Source organism: Ambystoma mexicanum, chromosome 6q (genome assembly GCF_040938575.1).
Source record: "Ambystoma mexicanum isolate Mex_15411 chromosome 6q, UKY_AmexF1_1, whole genome shotgun sequence".
Taxonomy (NCBI): Eukaryota; Metazoa; Chordata; class Amphibia; order Caudata; family Ambystomatidae; genus Ambystoma; species Ambystoma mexicanum.
Genome location: NC_090937.1, coordinates 1569017278 through 1569038453, shown reverse-complemented (window position 1 = coordinate 1569038453; position 21176 = coordinate 1569017278). Strand labels below are relative to the sequence as shown.

General features: G+C 43.9%; 1 protein-coding gene across 9 annotated transcripts in view; it reads right to left on the bottom strand.

Moving 5' to 3' along the window:
- Positions 1-21176, bottom strand: part of DYSF (dysferlin) — a 1254081-nt gene that overhangs the window by 995456 nt on the left and 237449 nt on the right. For all 9 annotated transcript variants that reach the window (XM_069632290.1, XM_069632293.1, XM_069632296.1 and 6 more), the window contains exon 3: positions 8429-8520. In XM_069632290.1, the coding sequence (XP_069488391.1) occupies positions 8429-8520 (92 nt within the window). The remainder of the gene's footprint in view (positions 1-8428; positions 8521-21176) is intronic.

Here is a 21176-nt window from a genome sequence, read left to right as displayed (position 1 = left end):
TGTTTCTGGCTTTTAAGTCATTGTTTTGCATAATAAAATTAGAGAGTTTGAGACTTGCGCGCTTAACTGCTTCCCCTGTTTGGCAATTGTTTAATTAAACAGGCCTTTGTCATTTCTGTGCCGTGTATTTCCCGGCCTACTGGGTCTGTGTGGGGTGGGACTCCCAGCCGCTCTATTACTAGATAACCTCAAGATAATTGACTATGCCACTGGAGACAATCTTCTTGAGGATTCTAGGGTGATAGGGAAGGAGAGTGACCGGTCTGTCGAACACGGTCATTGGGTTTAGCATTTTCTTTGGGAGAAGATTGACTGTGGCTGTTTTGTAATGGGGTTGTGTGTATGTGTGTGTGTGTGTTTTTTGCATGCATAAAGATTTGTCCTTTGGAAGATGCTAGATTACACCCTGATTACATAATGTTTTATGTATGAGGGTTGGTAGCACATGAAGTCTGGTAAAGTCTTAAAGAGGCCAAAGATTCTTTTTGAGTGATTTATTAATGCATGGGTGTCATCTTTGAGGTTTTATTGGGCCGATTGCTCTTGGCAATCCATGGTATAGCAGCTATTATGAACTGACTTGGAACCAAGTTTGAGACAAAGAAAAGAGTAAGAATTGGCAGAGGTTGCCATTAAATACCCAGGTACTCGCATCATTTGCCAAGTAGTTAAGATGTGGTGGAAAAAGAAGAAATGCCTTTATGGCTCCGGTGCATGTCCGCCATTTATACTGCAAGAGCACACACTGCTCTCCCGCTGCTTTTTGGTGTCTACACTGATATGTGTTTATAAGTACATTGCACAAATGTGCATGTGGAGGGATACACAAAGCATGCAATGGTTGGGATACAGTAATTAATCCAGTCGATCTCATCAGCCCTCTTCCATAAACAAGACAACAGTTGGCTATTGACAGCTGTGTGACCAATGAACCAAAACTAAAGAGAAAATTCACTACACCTGGCTGTCACTGGTACTGGCGGGCCGCTAACTAGCAACACCTGAACACAAACAGGTAAGTATGAATACAGTGAGATGAAGCCCTGTAGTGATACGCCATAACGACATATCATTTCCCAAATGGTACAAAAGACCACCCTTTCGCTTAATAGCCACCGAGTCCTCCAGCTTTGCAGAAAGAGGTTCCAATATCATACATGCCTTTGACCCAGACTCCAACACAATGCAACACTAGGTCACTCTAAAGTCCAGCCGTGTCTTAACAATCTCACAAGTGTAAGATCTCACAAATGTAAGGAAATATAAACACACTTATTTTGTACTCATGACATTTTGCGTCATGTATTTGACTCTTATTCTTCTTCCATTGTTAAATGTTGGCTATAAAGTGGCGCTTTAGTGCTACCTATTAGCTGAAACTATTGCATTGAAGTAAGGCTAAGGGAAGAGGGCATATGAGAAGGGAAAGAATGCTTGTAGGTGCTGTTTGGTTACTTACCCACCAATTGACTGCCCATTGCCATAATAATCCCTGTGGCCATCCCACCCACTGCCATCCCCAAACACACCCTCCTGGTAGTTCTTTAAGCCAAATCTAAGCCTTACCATTAAACTTGCCACTGTTGGTGCCTGCCAATGTCTCTTCAAAGAAGCCTTTTGAGAGGTAATGGTTTAGCTGTAAATGAACTAAGGCTGTAATACAAATATCTTAACCAGGTCTGACTTCAGCCACTTGATTTATGATCAATATGTGTGTCTTCCACTGAAGGCCTGTTAAAATAAAAGCATTGGCAAAGTCACCAGTTGAGACTTGTGGATAGGGTTTAGGTAGACTCTTGCCAGGCACTGCTAATATATGCACCCTTTTGCAGCTGTTACCATTAATGTCCAGTTAATACCACTAAAGCAGTGGCATTGGATTGCTTTTTGAATTTCCCTTTCCATCTCTTCAACAATGTAAACACACAGCTCTTGAATCTATAATTGAGCTGCTGGAAGCCCTCCTGCCACACACAACATCCACATCCACTAATACGCTGACGCCACACCGCTATACCTCTAGATCAACTCCTGCAAGGACAACCACCGGTTCAAAACCATCCTCTCGCCGATCCATTCTTGGATGTCCAGTTCATTCTTGTAGCTCAACCCCTCCAAGACCGAATTCTCACTCCTCACCAACAACACGGAACACCCATGCATACAGACCTGGCTATCAACCATGAACCATGAGAGCGTCACACCCGAGCTCACCTCCTGTGCCAAGTCCCTTGGGTTCCTCATCGACAAACACCTTTCCTTCAAGCCACACAATGCTAAGAGAACTCAGACAGCCAGGTATCAGCTCTCCCTCCTGCGGAAAGTCAAGCCCTTCTTCCCTCCAGGTACCTTTAGATCCACCATTCAAGCACTGGTCCTATCCCACCTGGATGGAACAATGCCCTCCTCGAAGACCTCCCGTCGTCCTCCTTTGAGCCTCTGAAAAGTAAACTAAACGTGGCTGCATGCCTCATCAAGAGTTATGCAGATACAACCACATCACGCCAGCCCTCATCGACATACACTGGTTCCTCCTGCGTGCACACATCATCTTCAAGTCTTGCTGCATCATCTATAAGGCAGTCCCCCTCAAGTGAACTAGCTACCTGGCAAAGAAATTCAGCTTCTCCGGCAGACAGTGCACCACCAAAAGCCAGGACACATGCAGACTTGAAATCCACTGCTGCAAAAAGGAAAGGACCAGAATACAAGCCTTCTCAGCCTACGCCCAAAGACTATTCAACCCACTGCCCATCAACAACAGACACACCCCCACGCTCATACAATTCAGAAAAGTACTCAAGACCCACCTCGTCATGGAGTCTCTCCTCTTCCACAACTAGGCCATCACGTCATCCCCCGCGCCACCTGACATGCTGACAGTGTATGTCCCTCTCCTCCCGCCACCCTGTGCATCTGTACCCCTCCTCTATTTTGCCCCTCTATATGCTACCCCACGCTGTATATATGTTCTGTTGTTACCTCTGAAAAGTGCTCTGTTATGCATCTGTACTGTTGTATAAATCTGTAACGCGCTCCGTTATGTATAATAACATCCAGCCCTAAAGTCGACTTAAAATTAAAATGATAGTTTAGAAGTACAGCTAGAAGCCAGGAAACTCTCTGTTTATTTATTGTTTATAAAATGTAAACAGAAGCGTAGTTCGGTGTCTATGGTTCACAACCATAAAATCGATGCAATGAAGATGCAGCAGATCCAACCAGGAGGATCTTGTATAAAAGGATTCCCTCCTCATATCAACGCATATTTATGTTTTCCCGGCAACGTCCCATCACATTGACGCAGCTAAGATGACCTTGATGTAAATGCATGTATACAAATGCCATGCTGTAACTACCTAAAATAACCTTGATGTAAGTAACCAACGCCATGATACCCCAGGGTTTGGGTGTTTAACCAAATGCAGTAAATAAATAAATAAAGGAAGAAAATTGGGTAATTTGATGCAAAGTAAGCAGCACTCCATATTGACCAAAAGCATTCAAGGCCTCCTCCATGCCCAACAGTGATGCCCAGAGCCATATCACAGGATAAAGACTCTGAAGCAAAGACAATGGTATGTTTTCCCAGCTGGGCGGTAATCTTGTATGGCGAGGATTACACAAAATCACCCATCTCTACCCAAACTGAAAAATATGTCTATTTTCTATTAGGAGGTTTAATTTCTACGTGGCATGGCACTGGCACCTCAGGTGGTTAACCAAGTGCCGCATGGAGGAGGCCCATCACTGGTGCAGAGGGCCAAACTATGCAAAAGGTCTACAGGCAACAATGGCTATGTTATGTTTAGCATCATTTATGCCGCACAAATCACCACTGATGATGATTGGAGTGGACAGATGTCATCTTCCTTTCACACAGCAAAACAAGAGAAGCAATGGCTGGAAGGTTTAGAATTAATCATAACCTCTGGCATTGCTCTGGGCAACCCTCCAGATCATCGTTCTTCGTCTGCAGAGCCATTACAGAAGGGGAAAGACCACATGCAAATGAGGCTCTGCCACACCCCTAAAGGAGCACTTCATCCCAAACTGCTTGGTCACATCGCTTCTGCATGAGACCACCAGCAACCCTAGACTTGTTTCAGTTTTGTTGGATGGCATCAGTGAGGTGTAAATTGGGTCTCAATGCCCAGCCATCTCGGGTCCTCCGTCTGGGCAAACCCATCCCAATCGGAGTGACTATGGCACAACAAAAGAGATGAAGGCTGGAGGGTTTATAATGAATCTTAACCACTGGCCTCGCTCAGGGCAATTCTCCAGAACACTGTTCTTAAGCCCGACAAGCCATTACAGAAAGGAGAAAGACCATATGCAAATCAGGTGTGGGCCGGCCCCAAAAGGGCCAGTCAATTGCAAACTACTTAGTCACATCCCTTCTGTACGAGACCACAAGCAGCCCCAGACATGTTTCAGCCTCATTGGGTCTGATCAGTGAGGCTTTCCCCTAATGGGGCCAAGTCTGAGTTGCATATGGATATCCCTCTTTCTATAGCTTGGAAGGCTATAGATCAATTGTCTGGAGGGTTGCCCAGAGCAATGCCAGAGGCTAAGATTAATTCTAAACCTTTCAGCCGTCAGGTGCCGCTGAGCCATCTTCAAACTTCTAAGTTGCACCACACAATACAGTAATGGGTAGTAATCAAGGTTTTCGTTCAGTGGTCGTAAATCTGCAGCTGGTAACCATGGGCACCACTGGTTGGTCACCTCTGTTCGTTTATTTTTTAATATGATCCTTAATGGTGCAATATGCAATATTTGCATATCTCAACATAGTACAATAGTATGTTATGATAGGCATAGGGTGTAACAACCGTGTGGGGTCTTGAAAGCATGACCATCTCAAAGCCTGTACAAGGAAGAGATGGTGCCGGAGAGGAGGTGGGGACTGCGGACAGATGTATACATCTTCAGCAGGGACTGTCGGGGGAAAAACAGTCACCTGAGAAGGAAAATTGGGGTCAGGTGGGTGGTGAACGCATGGTCAGGTAGATGAAAGTGGCAGGGTAAGGAGCAGAACATGTAGATGGGAGGAGGGAGAGGAGCGGGTAGAGATAGCGCGTAGAGGTGGAGCTTTGGGGAGGTGGAGCCAGATGACGTAAAAGAGGAAGAGGCGTTTAATGTCAGCGCCACCTCCACGTGACCAAGGAATGTAGAACCAAACAAAGTGCTGCTTATTGAACATATTGCCGCATGGAGCGCCAGGGGACCACTCCAGTGGTGATAGTGCGTGGTACAAATATCCTTTAACATTATCATTAACATTAACATATTATCACAGCAAAAGTGGTCCCAAGCCCAAAGATATTCAAGGCTGGCAGCGGATGGGTAGCAGTATAGGATGGCTGTGATTCTGTTAGGTTTCTGAACAACCATCAGGATTGCAAACACTGAGAAGAACAGCTCTGCCAAGTCATCCCCGACTTCTTGGTCTCCAGGAGTTCTGTGTACAAGGCCAGAAAGGAAACCCTTTCAGTGTGTTTACACTGCAACAAGCTCCTTTCCCGTCCCCACATGCTGTGACAAGTGACCAATGTATACACAACGTGAAACAATGAAACCTGCCTGTTTCCTGTTAATGAGCGCACTGCATCCTAAGCAACACACGTTGCACAAATGAGGGGACCATGTGTGGGAACAGGGAAGTACTTCAGTTCCAAATGTGGGTGGTCAGACATGCAGCTTCGGTAAAGTTCATAGCTTCTGATATTTGTATTCATTTATAAACAGGGAACAATGCTCATTTGATCACAAAAGAACATACAATAGATAAGAAATCAGATTTGACGGAAATCAGTGAGCTTCTTACAATGGGGTGAGTTTGATAAAAATTCTGACCAGGTTGTGGAGTGGAGTAAATCGAACAGTCACTGGGGACGATACATAAGTGGACATACATAGTTTAAGGACAACCAACATTGGAGATTTCTAAGTGCATGTAGGTGGTACGGCCAGCTGTGCTCTGGATGTGACCACGATGGGTGAAGTGCTACAGTGGAGGCAGAGGAAGTGAGGGACAGGGACAGGGGCAGGTTAGAGGCGAGGGAAAAAATGTTAGCTAGCAGGCAGATGAGAGTTAGGTTAAAAGGGTAACTCAGAGGTGAGGAGGTAGGCTTTAGGCTTGATTTTCAGCAATCCGTGTGGTCGGTTTTACGGATGTCTGGTGGAAGAGAACTCCATGCAAGTGGAGCAAGATGAGAGAAAGATCGGGAGTGAGAGGAAGTACATGGAGGGCAAGAAGCCACAAGGGTAGGTAGTCAAGGAGGCAGATCGGCGATTATGAGAAGGCTTGTAGAGTTGGATAGAGGAGGCAAGATACAGTAGTGCCTTACCATGTCAAATGGGAGAACAAATTTAAATCTGGCCCTGTTTTGCATCATCAGCCATCGAACCTAGTGATGGTATGATAAAGTAGGAAGTTCAAATAGAGTTCTGGTAGCCAAGTTAATGATCTTGTCGAAAGGACAGAAAGCAAAGTTGGGGAGACCAAAGAGGATGCTGGTACAGTAGTCCAGTTTAAAGAATACAAGAGTGGTTAGGAGATGCTTGGCAATGTTAAAAGGAAGGAGGAGCATGAGGTGTCTAATATTTAGCAGGTTGAGGGGAGCTGCTGTTCCAGTTGTGGAGATGGAAGTAGAGAAGCTGTGAGAAGGTTCATAGATGACATTGAGGTTTCTAGCTGAAGAAGAGTAGGGAAAAATGTCGGGTGGGAACTGGATAGGCAGAGGAAGAGATGAGAGAGAGCTTTTGGCAGGGAAGACGAGCACCTCTGTTTTGGTAAAGTTTAACACCAGAGAGTGTGAAGCCATCCGATATCTAATGGTAGAGAGACAGTTGGAAATTTTGATAGAGAGAAAGAGAGTTCAGGCAACGAGAAGAATATTTGGGTCTCGTCCATAAAGAGTCGGTACGAGTACCAAAAAGAGGAGATTGGTGTCCCAAGAGAGAGGTGTAGAGTGTAAATAGGAGAAGACCTGAGACAGAGGCTTGTGGAACACCAACAGTTAGAGGCATGAGTTAAGAGGTGTTGTTGCTCCAGGAGACCGAGAATTTGCGAGATGCAAGGTAGGATTCAATCCAGGCAAAGGTTCAATTGCAGATCCCAAGAAGAAATAGGCTATTAAGGAGATCAGAGTGATTGACAGTGTCAAAGGCAGCAGACAGGTCAAGGAGAATTGGGATAGAAGATGGGTTGGAGTGCTTAACAGAGGCGATGAAGTGGACATATTCATGAGAGCAGTTTCCGTGGAGTGGCAGGAAGACAAACCTGTTTGTAGGGGTCTCAACGGTTGTGGGTGTCTAAGAAATTGATAAGACGGCTGAACACAACACATTTGAGCACTTTAGAGTACTACAAAAGGAGAGACACAGGGTGAAAGTTAGCTGGTAGGTCCGGGCAAACCCCATGCCTTTTTATGAGAGAGGGTTGATGGTGGCTGTTTTGAAAACAGAGGGAAAGCAAGTAGAGTCGAAGGACAGGTTGAAGAGTTCAGTGAGGTGAAAGGCCACTAAAGGGGCAATAGCGGAGCAGGAGGGTCTGATGGGGCACAGGAGGGGTTAGCCTTCATCAGTAGAGAAAGTACTTTGGCACTATTAGTGTGACCAAAGTGGGAGATATAGTCAGGAGATAATAGTAGAGTAGGCGGAGTGTAAAATGTAGGAGGAGGGAGTGTGAGGAAGGTCAGGAAAGAGTCTGTAATTTTGGAAATATTTGCAGCGAAATATTCAACTAGGTCATTAGCTGTGAGAGTGGAATTGATCGTTATATACTTAGGAGGAGTGAGGAGTGAGTTTAGGGTGCTCTGTAGCTGGCGAGGATAGTTGGAGTGAGAGTCAATGCGGGTTAGGTAGAATTACCTTTTTGCTCTATCAAGAGTGCACATGAGAGAGTTCAGGGCAGAGAGGTATAGTTGCAGGTCCTCATGCGAGTGGTTACACCTCAATTTGCGCAGCAGCCAACACATGTCTGTGCGGAGAGAGCGTATGAATGGGGTGACCCATGGTTGAGGATGCTGAGACTTAGGGGTGAAAGTAAGCAGTGGGAAGTGAGAGGAAAATGAGTCATGTAGTAGGGATTGGAAGCTGGAGAAGGCAGCGTTGGTGGAAGAGGCATCAGGTGTGAGGGAGGAGAGTGAACACTGTAGGGCAGAGAGAAAGGGCGAAATATAATTCAAGACCTCCCACCCATCACTATTTGCTACATATAACTTCCCACAACTCAGCCAGGAAGATAGCCAGTTTGGGCTTTTTTTTCAAATGGATACAAAATAGGGCTGTAGTTCAACACTTGCATTGGTTCCATGGGTGATCCATAACCATTGGCAGAAAACAGTACATCAGTGTTCCTTACTTTTCCACAATATCAGGGTTTTGCATGTATTTTACAGCTGCATTTAGAATAACTTACCGGTTCCTTCCCACCGTCTCATGGTCTTTCACTACAACGTGAAGCTCGGAGCCAGCATCCAAGGGAACCCCTTTTAACTCCCACTCAAATCCCTAAAAAGGAAGCAAATATGAGCATTGGTGAGTTGAGTCGTTCAGAGTAATCGGCCAACTTTTGACTGTTTTTTATTTTTTCATTATTGCCCCCCAAAAATGACACAGACAACTACTTGAGACATTAGTCCATCCATTAGAATTTTGGGGTGCGGTGCGATGTAAACAGTACTATTTATGAAGGTGGCCATGACCCTGGTGATGTCACAGGGAGGACATCATGGAACGTGCTGTCAAAGGTATATAATCAGAGGGAAATGAAATCACTGGAAGCAACAATACAGGAAGACACACCACAGGCATGTGGCTGAGGACGAGGCAATGGCTAGACCTCAGGTCTAATTTACACCCGGGCAAGGGCACTCAGCCAATCAGATCACTGGAAATGTGGGTGAGAACTGTCAGTGGCACACCCGTGTTTTCCCAACCACCTGAGGGCCAGGTGCTTCCATTTTTTAAATGTGATGCAGCTTTTTGGCCACGGCATCTCCACCAGAGGTGTTTCTAGGGGGGGATAAGGGGGTTATAGCCCTGGGTCTTTTGGTTGTAGCCCCAGATAGAAGCTCAGGGGTTACAACCAAAAAGGCTAGCTAGCCCCCCAGTCCTGACAGTCCCAAAATTAGCGTAGCCCCAGATCTTTTCCAGACCTAACAACACCCCTGCTCTCCACAGCTTCCCTCCCATTTCAATGACACCCCTTGGGCCAACATGTCATCCCTCACCGCTCTCCACCACACCTATCTGCTGAGGGACCAGACTCTCATCTACGCTGCTCCTTCCAGGCCCCGCCTGCCGCCATAGAAATAGATAATGGACTTGTTCCCTTTTCTATTTTTTTGGGCGGTGGCCATCTTGTTTTTTTCCCTAAGGGGATTGGGCTTGTGCAATATGTCCAGACACCATCTCCCTGGAAAAAATTAAAATAAAACTATTTGCATTCCGCACAGGGCCCTGGGGTATGAATACCTATTCAACCCCTTGCTGGGGATATAATGGCTTACTAATGGCCCTGAGCCCTCCCTGTGGCCCTGGCAAGGCCGTTACTGGTCCTTACTGATCCTTTTCACCCCCCAAAATGGGGGCGATTGTTACATCGACTACTTCCATTGTTACTTCACATGCACCAAATTGCGTGTTTTTAACTATCCTTCAAAGGATGAAGGCATGGAAAAGATATTTGTTTTACAATGTGTAAAGTACCTTAGTTTGTTGGTGCACCAGTTGCAGAGATTTGTGTGCAAGCATCTGCAGGTGGCACAATTGTGCGGTGGACCAACGCATTTCAACCCTCTGAACCTCATAAAATGACTGACTTTAAGTAGGATCAGGCCCCCCTCCCTGTCTGGGTGGTTGGGAGGACAACATATTGAGTCATCTTGAAGGCAATCCAGAGCCTTCCCGTACCTCCACCAGGAACCAATAAGAGTGCTTAGTGGCACCCACATAACCTGTATGGATGAGGTGGCCCTAATTAAAGCAATATGTAGTAGGCAAAATGTCCAGATGTCGGACCTAGGCAAGCATTCATCATGCCTTAGACTTTTATCCCCCATACCCAATACTGACCTAGGTCCAAACAGAGTAGCAGTCAGAGACCCCATGGCCCCCAGACCTGAGCATAAGCAAAACTATTCTGAAGGCCAATTCCTTACCCAGTCAATGACCATGTTTCAGGTAAACCCCTTTCCACACCAAATGTAGCATTTCATTTATTTCAGTTTTCTGGTAGGAGAGAACCAAAGTTCACAAGTGCCGATGCAATGAGCAACATAAGTGAACCTTCTGGGTGCAATATACACATAATCGATATTATTGCTGCACATGGAGCAACACTGTAGTCTTCAAGCCATGCATAAATGATACTTCTGTTTAGTGCACACTACGAGGTGATCCTAATAAGACACAATTAGGTAGAGTGATTTGCCCAGGATCAGAAAGTTTGGTTATGTAGGGAAGTCGGCCTCTAAGTACAAGTGTCAGATTGCGCAGGTTGTAAATGGTTAGGTTTATGACTGCACATCCTCCACCTTCAGCTTTCCATCTGCATGCAAGGGTGGGGCATAGTTGTCTTTCAAAATGCAATACTGTGGGCGTAGGCGCCAACTTTTAGATTTTTTTATGTAGTGAGACAATCTTAAGGTGCAACTTTGGACACAATCGAGTCCGGTTGCGGGTACGAATGGAAGAGGAAATGGGGTTAGAACATAGGCCTGCGCTTTTAAGACTCAGACTAGAAAATCACACTCTGGTCCTCAGTCTGGCTGCAGGGAGGTAATTTGGGGGTTGCTGGAGATTGCAGCTGCAACCTCTGGGGACACTGTTGTGGCGGCAATTTATTTTTTAGCTGGGCCCCCGCCACACTAGGTCTGGTGGGTCCCTGGCTGGGCCAGGGAGGTGCTCAGTAGGGGTTGGCATTGGAGCAGAAGGTGACATGTGGCACATGTCAGATGCCACGTTCAGCATCAACCCCTTCTACCTCGGGTGCATTGCAGCTCCCATAGAGGAACCAGGAAGCTCTCGCAGCTTCCTGGTTCCTGTTTGTGAGCAACACGGAGGAGAGGAGGGTGACCTGGAGGGACCGACCAAAGCTGCAAGAAAAAGGTAAGAAGGCTTTTAAAAGAAATATTATGTGTATTTTGCATGTTTGTAGTGCATGTCAGATGTATGTATGTGAATGGTGGGTGAATGAGAAGTAATGTGATGTGATGCGTGTTTTTGAATGTTCTGGGTGGGTGTGTGTCTGTGTAGAGAATGCTATGAGTGGATGTGAGTGAGTGAGTGAGTGAGTGAGTGAGTGAGTGAGTGAGTGAGTGAGTGAGTGAGTGACTGGTGGGTGGGTGAGTGAGTGAGTGAGTGAGTGAGTGACTGGTGGGTGAATGAGTATGAATGTGATTGTGTGTTTTGGAATGTTCTGGGTGGGTGGGTGTGTTTCTGTGTAGAGAATGCAATGGGTGGAGGTAAGAAAAGGTCTATGAGTGTGTGACTGGTGGGTGAATGATTATGAATGGGATGGTGTGTTGTGAATGTTGTGGGTGGATGTGTGACTGTGTAGAGAATGCAACGAGTGGATGTAAGAGAAGGTGTGAGTGACTGGGGGGTGAATGAGTATGAACGTGATGGTGTGTTTTTGAATGTTCTGGGTGGGTTAGTAATATACCTGTGTACAGAATGTAGTGTGAATGAATATGAGAGGGTTTGCATGGGTGAGTGATGAGTGGGTGAAAGGGGATGCATGTGTGCATGTGTGTGTAAGGCCCTGGGAGATTGTGAATGACTGAATCATTTTTGCCACATTCGTTATTGACTTTGCATGTTTAATTGGTATTTCTGGGCTGAGCCAAGTTTATGTGTGTCATTACCTGGCTAGACTGGCATTTTGGTGCAGTCAGTCTAGCCATTGCTTACTTTGGCATGACATTTATTACTCGGCATCTTTAAAATAGCAAGCATGATAGGTAGTATCACTTCGCTAGACTGATGTTTTGGTGTAGAGACCAATATATTCTTCACTGTAGCATGACTTTCTATTAACTGAGCATCTATGATGAATCAAGCAAGATAGGTGCTCTTATGGGTCTAGACTGGCTTACATTGGAACAAGTTTGGACAGGTTTTCATATAGTGACATGACACAATTAACCAACAGGAATATGTTCTTACCTAGAAGTACTGTCATATATTGGCAGAGCCAGTTTTGTGCCCAGTACCAGTATTTATACTATAAAAAGAATCTTAAAACAAATAGGAATATGGTTGTATATGGGAACACTAGAATATTTTGGTGGAGCCAGCATGGAAATGTATGGGCACAGCCAGCATGAAAATGTTCTTTATACTGGCATATATTACAGGGGCCACCATTAGGGAAAGCCCTGTGCACTTTTGGTGACTTGCATCAGAACCGTTTTAGGCTCTTTAAGACAAGGTAACACTCTACGGGGTGGATGGGGACAGAGAAATTACTCAAACATTAATAATTCAACCGATTCAGGAATTTGGCAAAGACTTTTGTCTGTTTTAATATAAATTATCTAAAACAGGGAGTACAACGGACATCATCCAACGTCCAACAGTAAGGTCTTGTTCGCATTTCATAAAAAGCATGATTATATAGTAAATATTCGTCATCAGTGGCGTCATGCTACATGGCAAACTAAAAATCACCCTAAAAATATATAAGAATTCTTATTACAAACGTGCTGTGCAAAGCAAGTATTGTTTACTCTGAAAAGGCAAAACAATTACAAGGCAACCCAGAAAAGAAGGTGCTTTCAAATGGAAAATATGCTGGTCTAGACAAAACATTTCAAATACATGCAAAGGAAAACAACTGTGTGTGTGTCTGGTGAAAGCAGCCAGCGCCACTAATTTAACGTGCGTAACTATTTGGAAAGTGGACAAACATGGGGAAAAACACACTTCTAAAAATGATTTTGCATTTGATTAATTTGGTGTGTTCATATGTATGCATATATAGGGATACCCCCTACCATGCTGCACAATGGTGGTTACCTACCTTAGATGGTCCATCGCCCACCACAGGGGTCAGTTAACAACAGAGATCATTATTGACTTCCAGTCAAGCAATCAGAGTGTTTAGAGCGCAGTCAATATCTACAGATATTGACTGCATTCTGAACATTTTGACTTCAAATCAGAAAGGGAAATGACAATGCGGTTTCAAGGCAGGGTTTCTTTCAACAAGACACGCTCTCTCTGGGGCGACTTATTTTCCCGGATACATATCTTCATATCAAAATATTCTATAGTGAATGCACATATTTCGAATATTTTATCTTGAAAACTTTTATAGTGAATGCACCTCCATTTCCAACCCCGACGTTCCCCAAAAATATTTAACCCTTTACTGCACCCCTTAATGCATGTTTTCAAGATAAAATAGTCGAGATATGGGCATTCAATATAAAGGATTTGATATAAATACTGTATACCATGTTCACTGCAACGTCTATTTTCACACACCAGAGAGAAAGCTAACACATGGGACTATGCCTTCACTCTCTTGTAGATAAACCGTTTACTTTTGCATGACGCCTAATGCATGCTCATACGATACCCTGCATGTCGACACTTGGGTACAACCCTGCTCCGCACGACGACATGGGGAAGTTTTCACTTGTTTTCTTTATCTCCCCCCCATTCCTCCCCTCTCCCGGTTTTCCCCTCCCTGCTTCTCAAATTATTTGTAAGCACGGTTGGGTGATTTGTATCCGTGGTTAGGGTGGAGGATTTTAATTTTGGTGAGACCACATTGTTAGGGTGTTGTAGCCCTTCTTGACTATATACACACAGGGACTTGGTGTTTTTGGTGGAGGCTTGTTCCTCACATTTTAACATTTCTTATTCATTTGTATATTCTTGTTTGTTGTGTTTTTACTGAATTTTCTTACATGGCAGTAAATATATAATTTATCACATCCACGGAGCTCCATCTCCCTTGGGGTCCTGACGAACGTCCCCTGCATAACCCTGTGTTTTCCAGTTATGCTGTACGGTTTAACAACGTTACCAAGGACGTAGACCTGGGATGTGCTTTTGGTCATGAATAATGATTTTTAGAATGTAAAATAGGTGACATTGGCGAATTGAGGATGTCTTTGATTTATTAGACAGACAGGGCCAGCAAGACAGTTTCTCTGCCAGTGTTTTCCTCAAAATTGATTACTATACCGTGTCACCTACGTTTTAATTGATTAATTCACAAAATGTTGACGTATACATGCATGCATTTTCTATATGGACATATGTATTTATGTTTTGATTTTTCTACATAATTATAAACAGACCCAATTGGTCTTTTTTAAGCTTGTAACTGTAGGACTAATGGCCTAGGTAATAAATTATGAAACCTTTAGTATAACAAAAATACTACCCACTGTGTGTACTGTTCTTTGAGGTGATTTAATAACCCATGGAATAAGGCCCAGTTGTATCAAAAACTGGGTCATTGAACTATTTGATAAATGGTTCATCTGGGGGACCCCCCCTATGTGTGCTACATACGATACCCACTCCAGTTTAACCAAGATTATAAATAAAATACTTTACTTATGAAGATAATTAAGACATCCTTGTTATTTAAAAACTAGAATAAAACAGTTTAATATACTAAATCAGTTTGTCTACCTTACCCATTAAAGGAGCATTTGTACTTCACCACCAAAACTACAAAACATGTATTGATACTAACACTATGTGCTAATAGTCTTATAGACTTCAGGAAGTGTCATTAGCACCCTAATGGGAGGGCGCTAGCCAATCAGGATGCTCGGAACACAGGCTGTGCTGTATGGTACAAGCCCGTGTTCCAAGCACTCTGGGAAGCCAGCTCCTTCTTCCCTTTCCTTCCCGGCTCCCCCTTCACCTTAGCACCCATGAAGTTTCCTACACGGATGCTAATGGTGACTTTTCTTTTGTAAATAGAAAAAAGAAATTACCATGTCTGCGTGGCCTGGTTCAGCACAGTGCTGCTCTCCCTGGAGCCCATTTTCATGTTAAAGGCATCAGAATCATCAACAGTGAAAATAGACTTCCAGGAGACCAGCACTGCGCAGCACTGGCCCGCGCAAAGTAAACATTTTTTTTAAAAGACGCCATTAGCGTATGCGACCCTGCCAGTAACGACACTTCCACCTTCATTAATGGACCCTTGCTTGGCTTGGGCCCTTAACTAGGGCAGCGGGCTGTTACGGACAGTCAGCCCGCCACCTCGGGGCATATCGCCTCATTATTGCTTGGGATAATTACCCTTCCCCAGCCTATGGCATCTGGCAATAAGTTGGTGGCGGAACATTATCACATGATAATGAACCCTCCCTCTGTCTATAATGCTATATTAATGACATGCAGAGCAAAAGACTTGAGAGGTCCTTCTACGTGTTAAACAATTTGGACTGTGTACCTGCAAAATGGCCGACTTCCATACATTTACATCTGCTAGAGCCAATCCCTAAAAGGCTTAGATGATGAACTTGTACCAGAAGCATACCTTAGCCAAAGGTGTCAATATGATTTGATACACCCTGGCTTGTCTAGCCTTAGAAAGAAACCAGCATGTGAAATTACCACCGGGTAAGAACATTTTTGATGGTCAATAAATCTAATAACGTTGACAAACATCTGCCCTCTTTTGCCACCTAACATAACTCCTTTCCTTAAAGGTCATATCTCCTCGCACATATGCAGAATTAGACCACCTGTGGTGCGTTGTGAATCTTGTTTTAAAAAGCAGATGGCTCAGCTCAGCACAATGACAATTAGAACTTTCCAGGAAGATTTGCAATTTATTATGTTTAATAAGGTATTTATTATAAGAAAACGAATATACATGGCAATTAATATTTCCAAATATACATAAAATGAGATTAAAAGGCAAGTTAATAACAGATAATTGAGGCATATATAAGCCAAGTATATATAAATATAATTGAGTAAAACAAATGGAAGATTTGGAATTTCAAATGTAAAAGGATCACTGAAAATGACCTTCCCATTAATTTGACAGAGAAATGGACCGAGCAAGAAACTTTAAGGTCGAAGTCATGGCTGCCCCCAGGTGAGCTATTGATCATATTGCATCCCCCCCAAGCAAAGCCCCCAAAGCGGACACAGTATCAGAAACCCAACTAGGCATCACCCCGGTAGGGGTCTGACACCCCACAGACCCCTCTGTTAATTACGCCCCTGGGAATAGTGAAGAGTGAGGAGGGGACAAAGGACTAACCAAGTAATGGCCCTTTATTTGCATCTATCATTTTTCTTTGATCAAATAAGTCATGGGTACAGGCTGGACACAGATTTACCATCACGTCGATGAGATGCCTAACGAGGGGCAGTTAAAAAAAGATGATTCTATTAATTCAACATGTATGACCCTGCCTGTTATGCCATGAATATTATAGATAATTAAAATTCGATAATGTTAGTCACTCATTTCCTATGCTTGAATACACCGCTTCTGGGTGAATTGCCTTACCGGTAATACTGGTGCCAGTCATTCCGGCATTCCCCTCCATGGAGTCGTACGGGAAAGACCACCCTTTCCGTGACCTGTAATATCCCGAAAATTCCAGGATATCAGGTAGCGGAACTGTAGGTCAGTTTGCCGGTATCCAACTTGTGTCTCTTACAAAGTCCTCACCTATATATATCTCTCTCTCTCGCTCTCTCTCTCTCTCTTTTTCTCTCTTTATCTCTCTCTCGCTCTTTCTCTCTCTCTCTTTCTCTTTCTCTATCTATCTCTCTATCTCTTTCTCTCTCAATCATATGCACTTCAGTCTGATATTTCATCAGAGATGCTATTAGACAATGTTCAAGTCCATCCCCTTTTGCAATCTGCACTCCATATCTGCTTCTCTGAATTGTTGCATTGCATTCAAATGAGAAGACAAAGTTTTCGGCAGGAATCGCAAAAACAAAAAACATTTTGGCCAGAGCCACATTGCTTTGCTTCAGACAGTATTCGTCCGATATTTAATCAAAGCAAAACTTTTGTATACCCATACTAGAGGCAGGTCTTTCCAAGATCGCTAAGACTTAGATCCATACAGACGCCGCCCATGCCTTGGGCAATATTCCTGGGGAATAGCCCAACCAATCCCTGACCAGCCAGTCAGGCTGCCACCATGGCAGTCCAATCCCTTTGACTTTACAGTTGGAATGGGACATCACACAATGCTTGCAGGGACTCTTCCAATAAGTCGCCGGGAAACACGCACTGGCAGTCCCTCGCCACGTCTTGTCCGCAATGCCCAACGCTGCAATGAGCATTTCCATGATGGAGAGGTGTAAGGGCCGCCTCTACTGCCACCTCTGCCAACCTCCGACAATGAATGTTGGTGCTGGAAAACCAGTCGCTCTGTTGCCCAGCAAGTGCGTGATGTTTTCAGTATAGGTTCAATGCAGAGAATAGACATAGAAGACAACTTTCGAGCAATGCCATTTTGCCTGGATAATCTGTGCTACTACCAGGCTCAATATGAGCGTGGTAGTTGGGAGTATGCCGGTCTCAAAAACGGATTAATCAATGGAAGCACGGATATAGTAGAAATATAGAACTTCTTCTAAGCATGACCCATTTTTCGATCACCGGTCTAAAAGAAATGTCTTACAGCGTACATTCCAGGGAAATATATTGCAAACCTTTAATTCATATAAGTCGAATGATTTGAGCTGTGAGGTGTAATATGTTAAAGCAGCTTTGCAAGTGTTGTCGGAGTTTGCAGTGAAGTCAGGGAGCATGTAAATGCTGATGAAATAACGTATGCCGCCAAATCTGCGGTTGATCCCGTAATGATATGCCCGGGTACAGCCTGGCGCTTCAGCTAAACTAAACGTCTCATTAAAATAACGTCTCATCATCAACACATGTCATTTTGTGGCTACTTATGAAGTAGCTCAAGCATGATAAAGGGTCTGGCCGCTGCACACATTCCTCAATGCTAACTAGTTACGCAACACCCAGTTGCCAGCTTCAACGGAGGAAGGAAGACACATCTTTGCACACGTTGCTTCCAAGTATGTGCACTCATCCCAGAAGGGTAAGTAACTGTTCTGTACTGGGGCAGCCTTGATTCTGAACTGCATGGACCGTGCTGCAAGTCCTCATGCGTAGATACAATGTGGCGGGAACACAGAGCCAATTACGTGATCAGATTTCAGGCCGAAGAAAGAGTTGCGCCCGACATTTCACCACTTTTGTGGTTTTCTCAAATGGGATTTTTGGTGACTTACCCCTAGTATTTTCATAGTCACATACTTTTAGTAAAGTTTCAAAATATCAAGCACGTCCACTGATTCTGATTCTGGTTGTTGCAGTGTTCTCTTTCGTGTTATGTTATGTTAAGTCTATTTCTAAAGCTCAGCCTACACCGACCAGGACATCATGGCACTCGGAGGACAAGAAAAGAAAAAGGAAGCAGAAAGAGAAGAAAACTAGAACAGAAAAGATTTCAAGGCTCTGCCCAAAGACAAATGATCCCTAATGGCACGAAGAGAGAAAGGGAGAGAGTTCCAAAGCTGTGCTGCTGCGACGGAAAAGGAACGGCCCCCAATACGCGTGCACTTGAAATGGGGAGCCAACAGGCGAGAAAGCAGCAGCAGAGCGGAGAGACCGTGAAGGAACATAGAAGCAAACTTTGGTCTGCAAATACTCAAGCCCAGTCTCTAAATTAACACATTTGGGCACGGAAAGCCAATGCAGGTTCTCTAACAAATGCTTACCTGCACAAAACCAAGGTGTTTTAGCCACCATTTTGGGTGACACTGTTGGTTAATGAGGCTTATGTTTTTCTTACTGTGGCTACTGCCCAGTGGCATAGCAAGGCTGTGGCCCAAGGGGGCGCCCACCCTCTATTACCCAGGGCCCAACATATGACATTAAGTATGGGGGAGGGGAATAGTGCAGAGTGGGAAGCTGCCCTGTTCTTGAGTTACTTGGAATACTGAGCTAAGTCTGCTGATAAGTAAGCACACTTAAACTTCTGGGTTGCCGCAAACAAAGAAGTCAGTGCACAATTCTTTATGAAAAGAAATAACAAATGATGACATAGCATGGTGTGCTTCTTTGGACCTAAATGTGCTGTCAGGTTGTTGTTGATAGCTTAGGATTGAATTAATCAATACATCCAGCAATGCATTCTGAATCGGCTGTAGAGTGTGCACAGTTTTTGCTTTCCCCATAGCACAATTAAGTCATATGTTCCCCTTTCTCTGGGGCATATATTGATCACGTGCAATAACCAAATTGCAAATGCATGTTGATGAGTTGAGTGCCACAATGGTTCAGAAGACAGGTCACCGTTCCAGCCCTCTGCGGGGCAGAGTTTGCCTTTCCTGTCTCTGAAGTTGCTAAACATAAGTGCATAAACTTTGGTGACAGTAACACCTACTCTGCTACAAAGCAATGTACTGGCACCAGAAAATGCTAGTCAATAAAAACCAGTGTGGCGGTAGTATGATGCAGGCCTAGAGCTTAGTATTCCAAGTGAGGTTCGTAAATAGTGGGTAGCATCCCCAATAATGCAATAGAGGGGAGACATGATTAGCTGACCTAATTACAGGCAGTGGAACCATTTTGTAATGGCCCAAATCCCAGCTTTGCTACCAGCGATACTGTGATAATGTACAGATCATCTTATCTCACTGTATAGCACTGTAATCCCTTCATTGAAAGGGTTTGCCATGCATTCATATTATTGAATTGGTATTTGTTCAGTGTAGCCCTAGTTTCAGGAAGCAACAGAGCGCTTTACAAGTCGTAAGCACGCGGCAAGGGTAGCAGATCACAAGGGATCAATACAATGGGGGGAGGGGAAGGGCGGGCACATTTTGATGCCATCGTTTAGCTCATTACCGGCTCTTTCTTTTCATGAGGGTTGTAAGGTCTCCTTATTTGACCTAAAAGTATTTGTTTTTTTCTACAATTTCATATGTTGTCCTTCGCATTATGAATACCAATCTTCAAGTCTGTGTGAAACAATGACTATACACAGGTGCATGTGCGTAACTTTAGGGGGGACAGGGGTGTTTGTCCCCCTCCAACTTTCATGTCACACCATTTTGTCCCCATTCATTTGGCTGGGGCACCTTATCTTCAGGTGTCATGTCCCCCTAACATTTTCAGCAGAGTTACTCCACTGCACAGGTGCATATAGTATATATTTGGCACAAACATCATTTTGCTTGGTTTACTTAAATCTTTACAGTACAGCAGAGAGCCCAAATTAGATATTTTAGGTTAACATACATTCGTATTCTGATACTTCTATACTTCCATTATGATGGAACACAATATAGCCGCAATGATTCTCCTTTTGCATAGCATGCTTCTACACGGTTTATTATTATCATTTGTATTTTTATTGTCATTTTGGTTACTATGTGATTTGTGTATTTTCCAGGCCAGGTCTACAACACAGAGTGATGAAAGTCAAAAATGCACAAATAATTACACTTTTCTGTATGACAAGAATTGGGAAACAATGCAGTCCAGTGCCAGAATAGATAAATGGCCCACATGTGTGTGATCTTGTGCAATTCATTTCATATCACAGTGGATAAAATGTCAAAATTGCCAGTCCCTTTTTTTAATAAAAAGTGTTAGTCCGTCACAGTAATTGAGTTCTCACTGTTTGTTCTTCAGAACATCCACACTCATTGTTTAATAGGCTATAGTGTTGCTTCATATATAATAATCCTAGGGTCCATTGGTATATTGCACGCCACTATTTGTTTCTTGGCACACTCATTACAACACTATTTAAAAAAAAACATGGCCTCTTCTAATCTAAGTCAATATATTTGAACGTGCACCTTCCTGGTAACTTCTAATCTTTAGCCTCTGGCTATGCTCTGGAATGTGGTCATTTCTTCTTGCTTCTAGTCCATTCCCTTTGTCAATGTTGCATTTGTGCGTTCTTTGAGGCTGCTAATCCGATTTCGTGCCCATGCTGGGGTATGTGCACCTTTGTCATACGGCTACTGTTCAGTGCCCTGCATTTATACTGGAGACTCCAAACCTTCCTTGTGGCTGCTAATGTTTTAATGTGTCTTGCATGTATGCTTGAACACACGTACCACCATTATGGATCGCTAATGAATTTCCACTTGTTGATTATTCTCAATTGAACATGTAG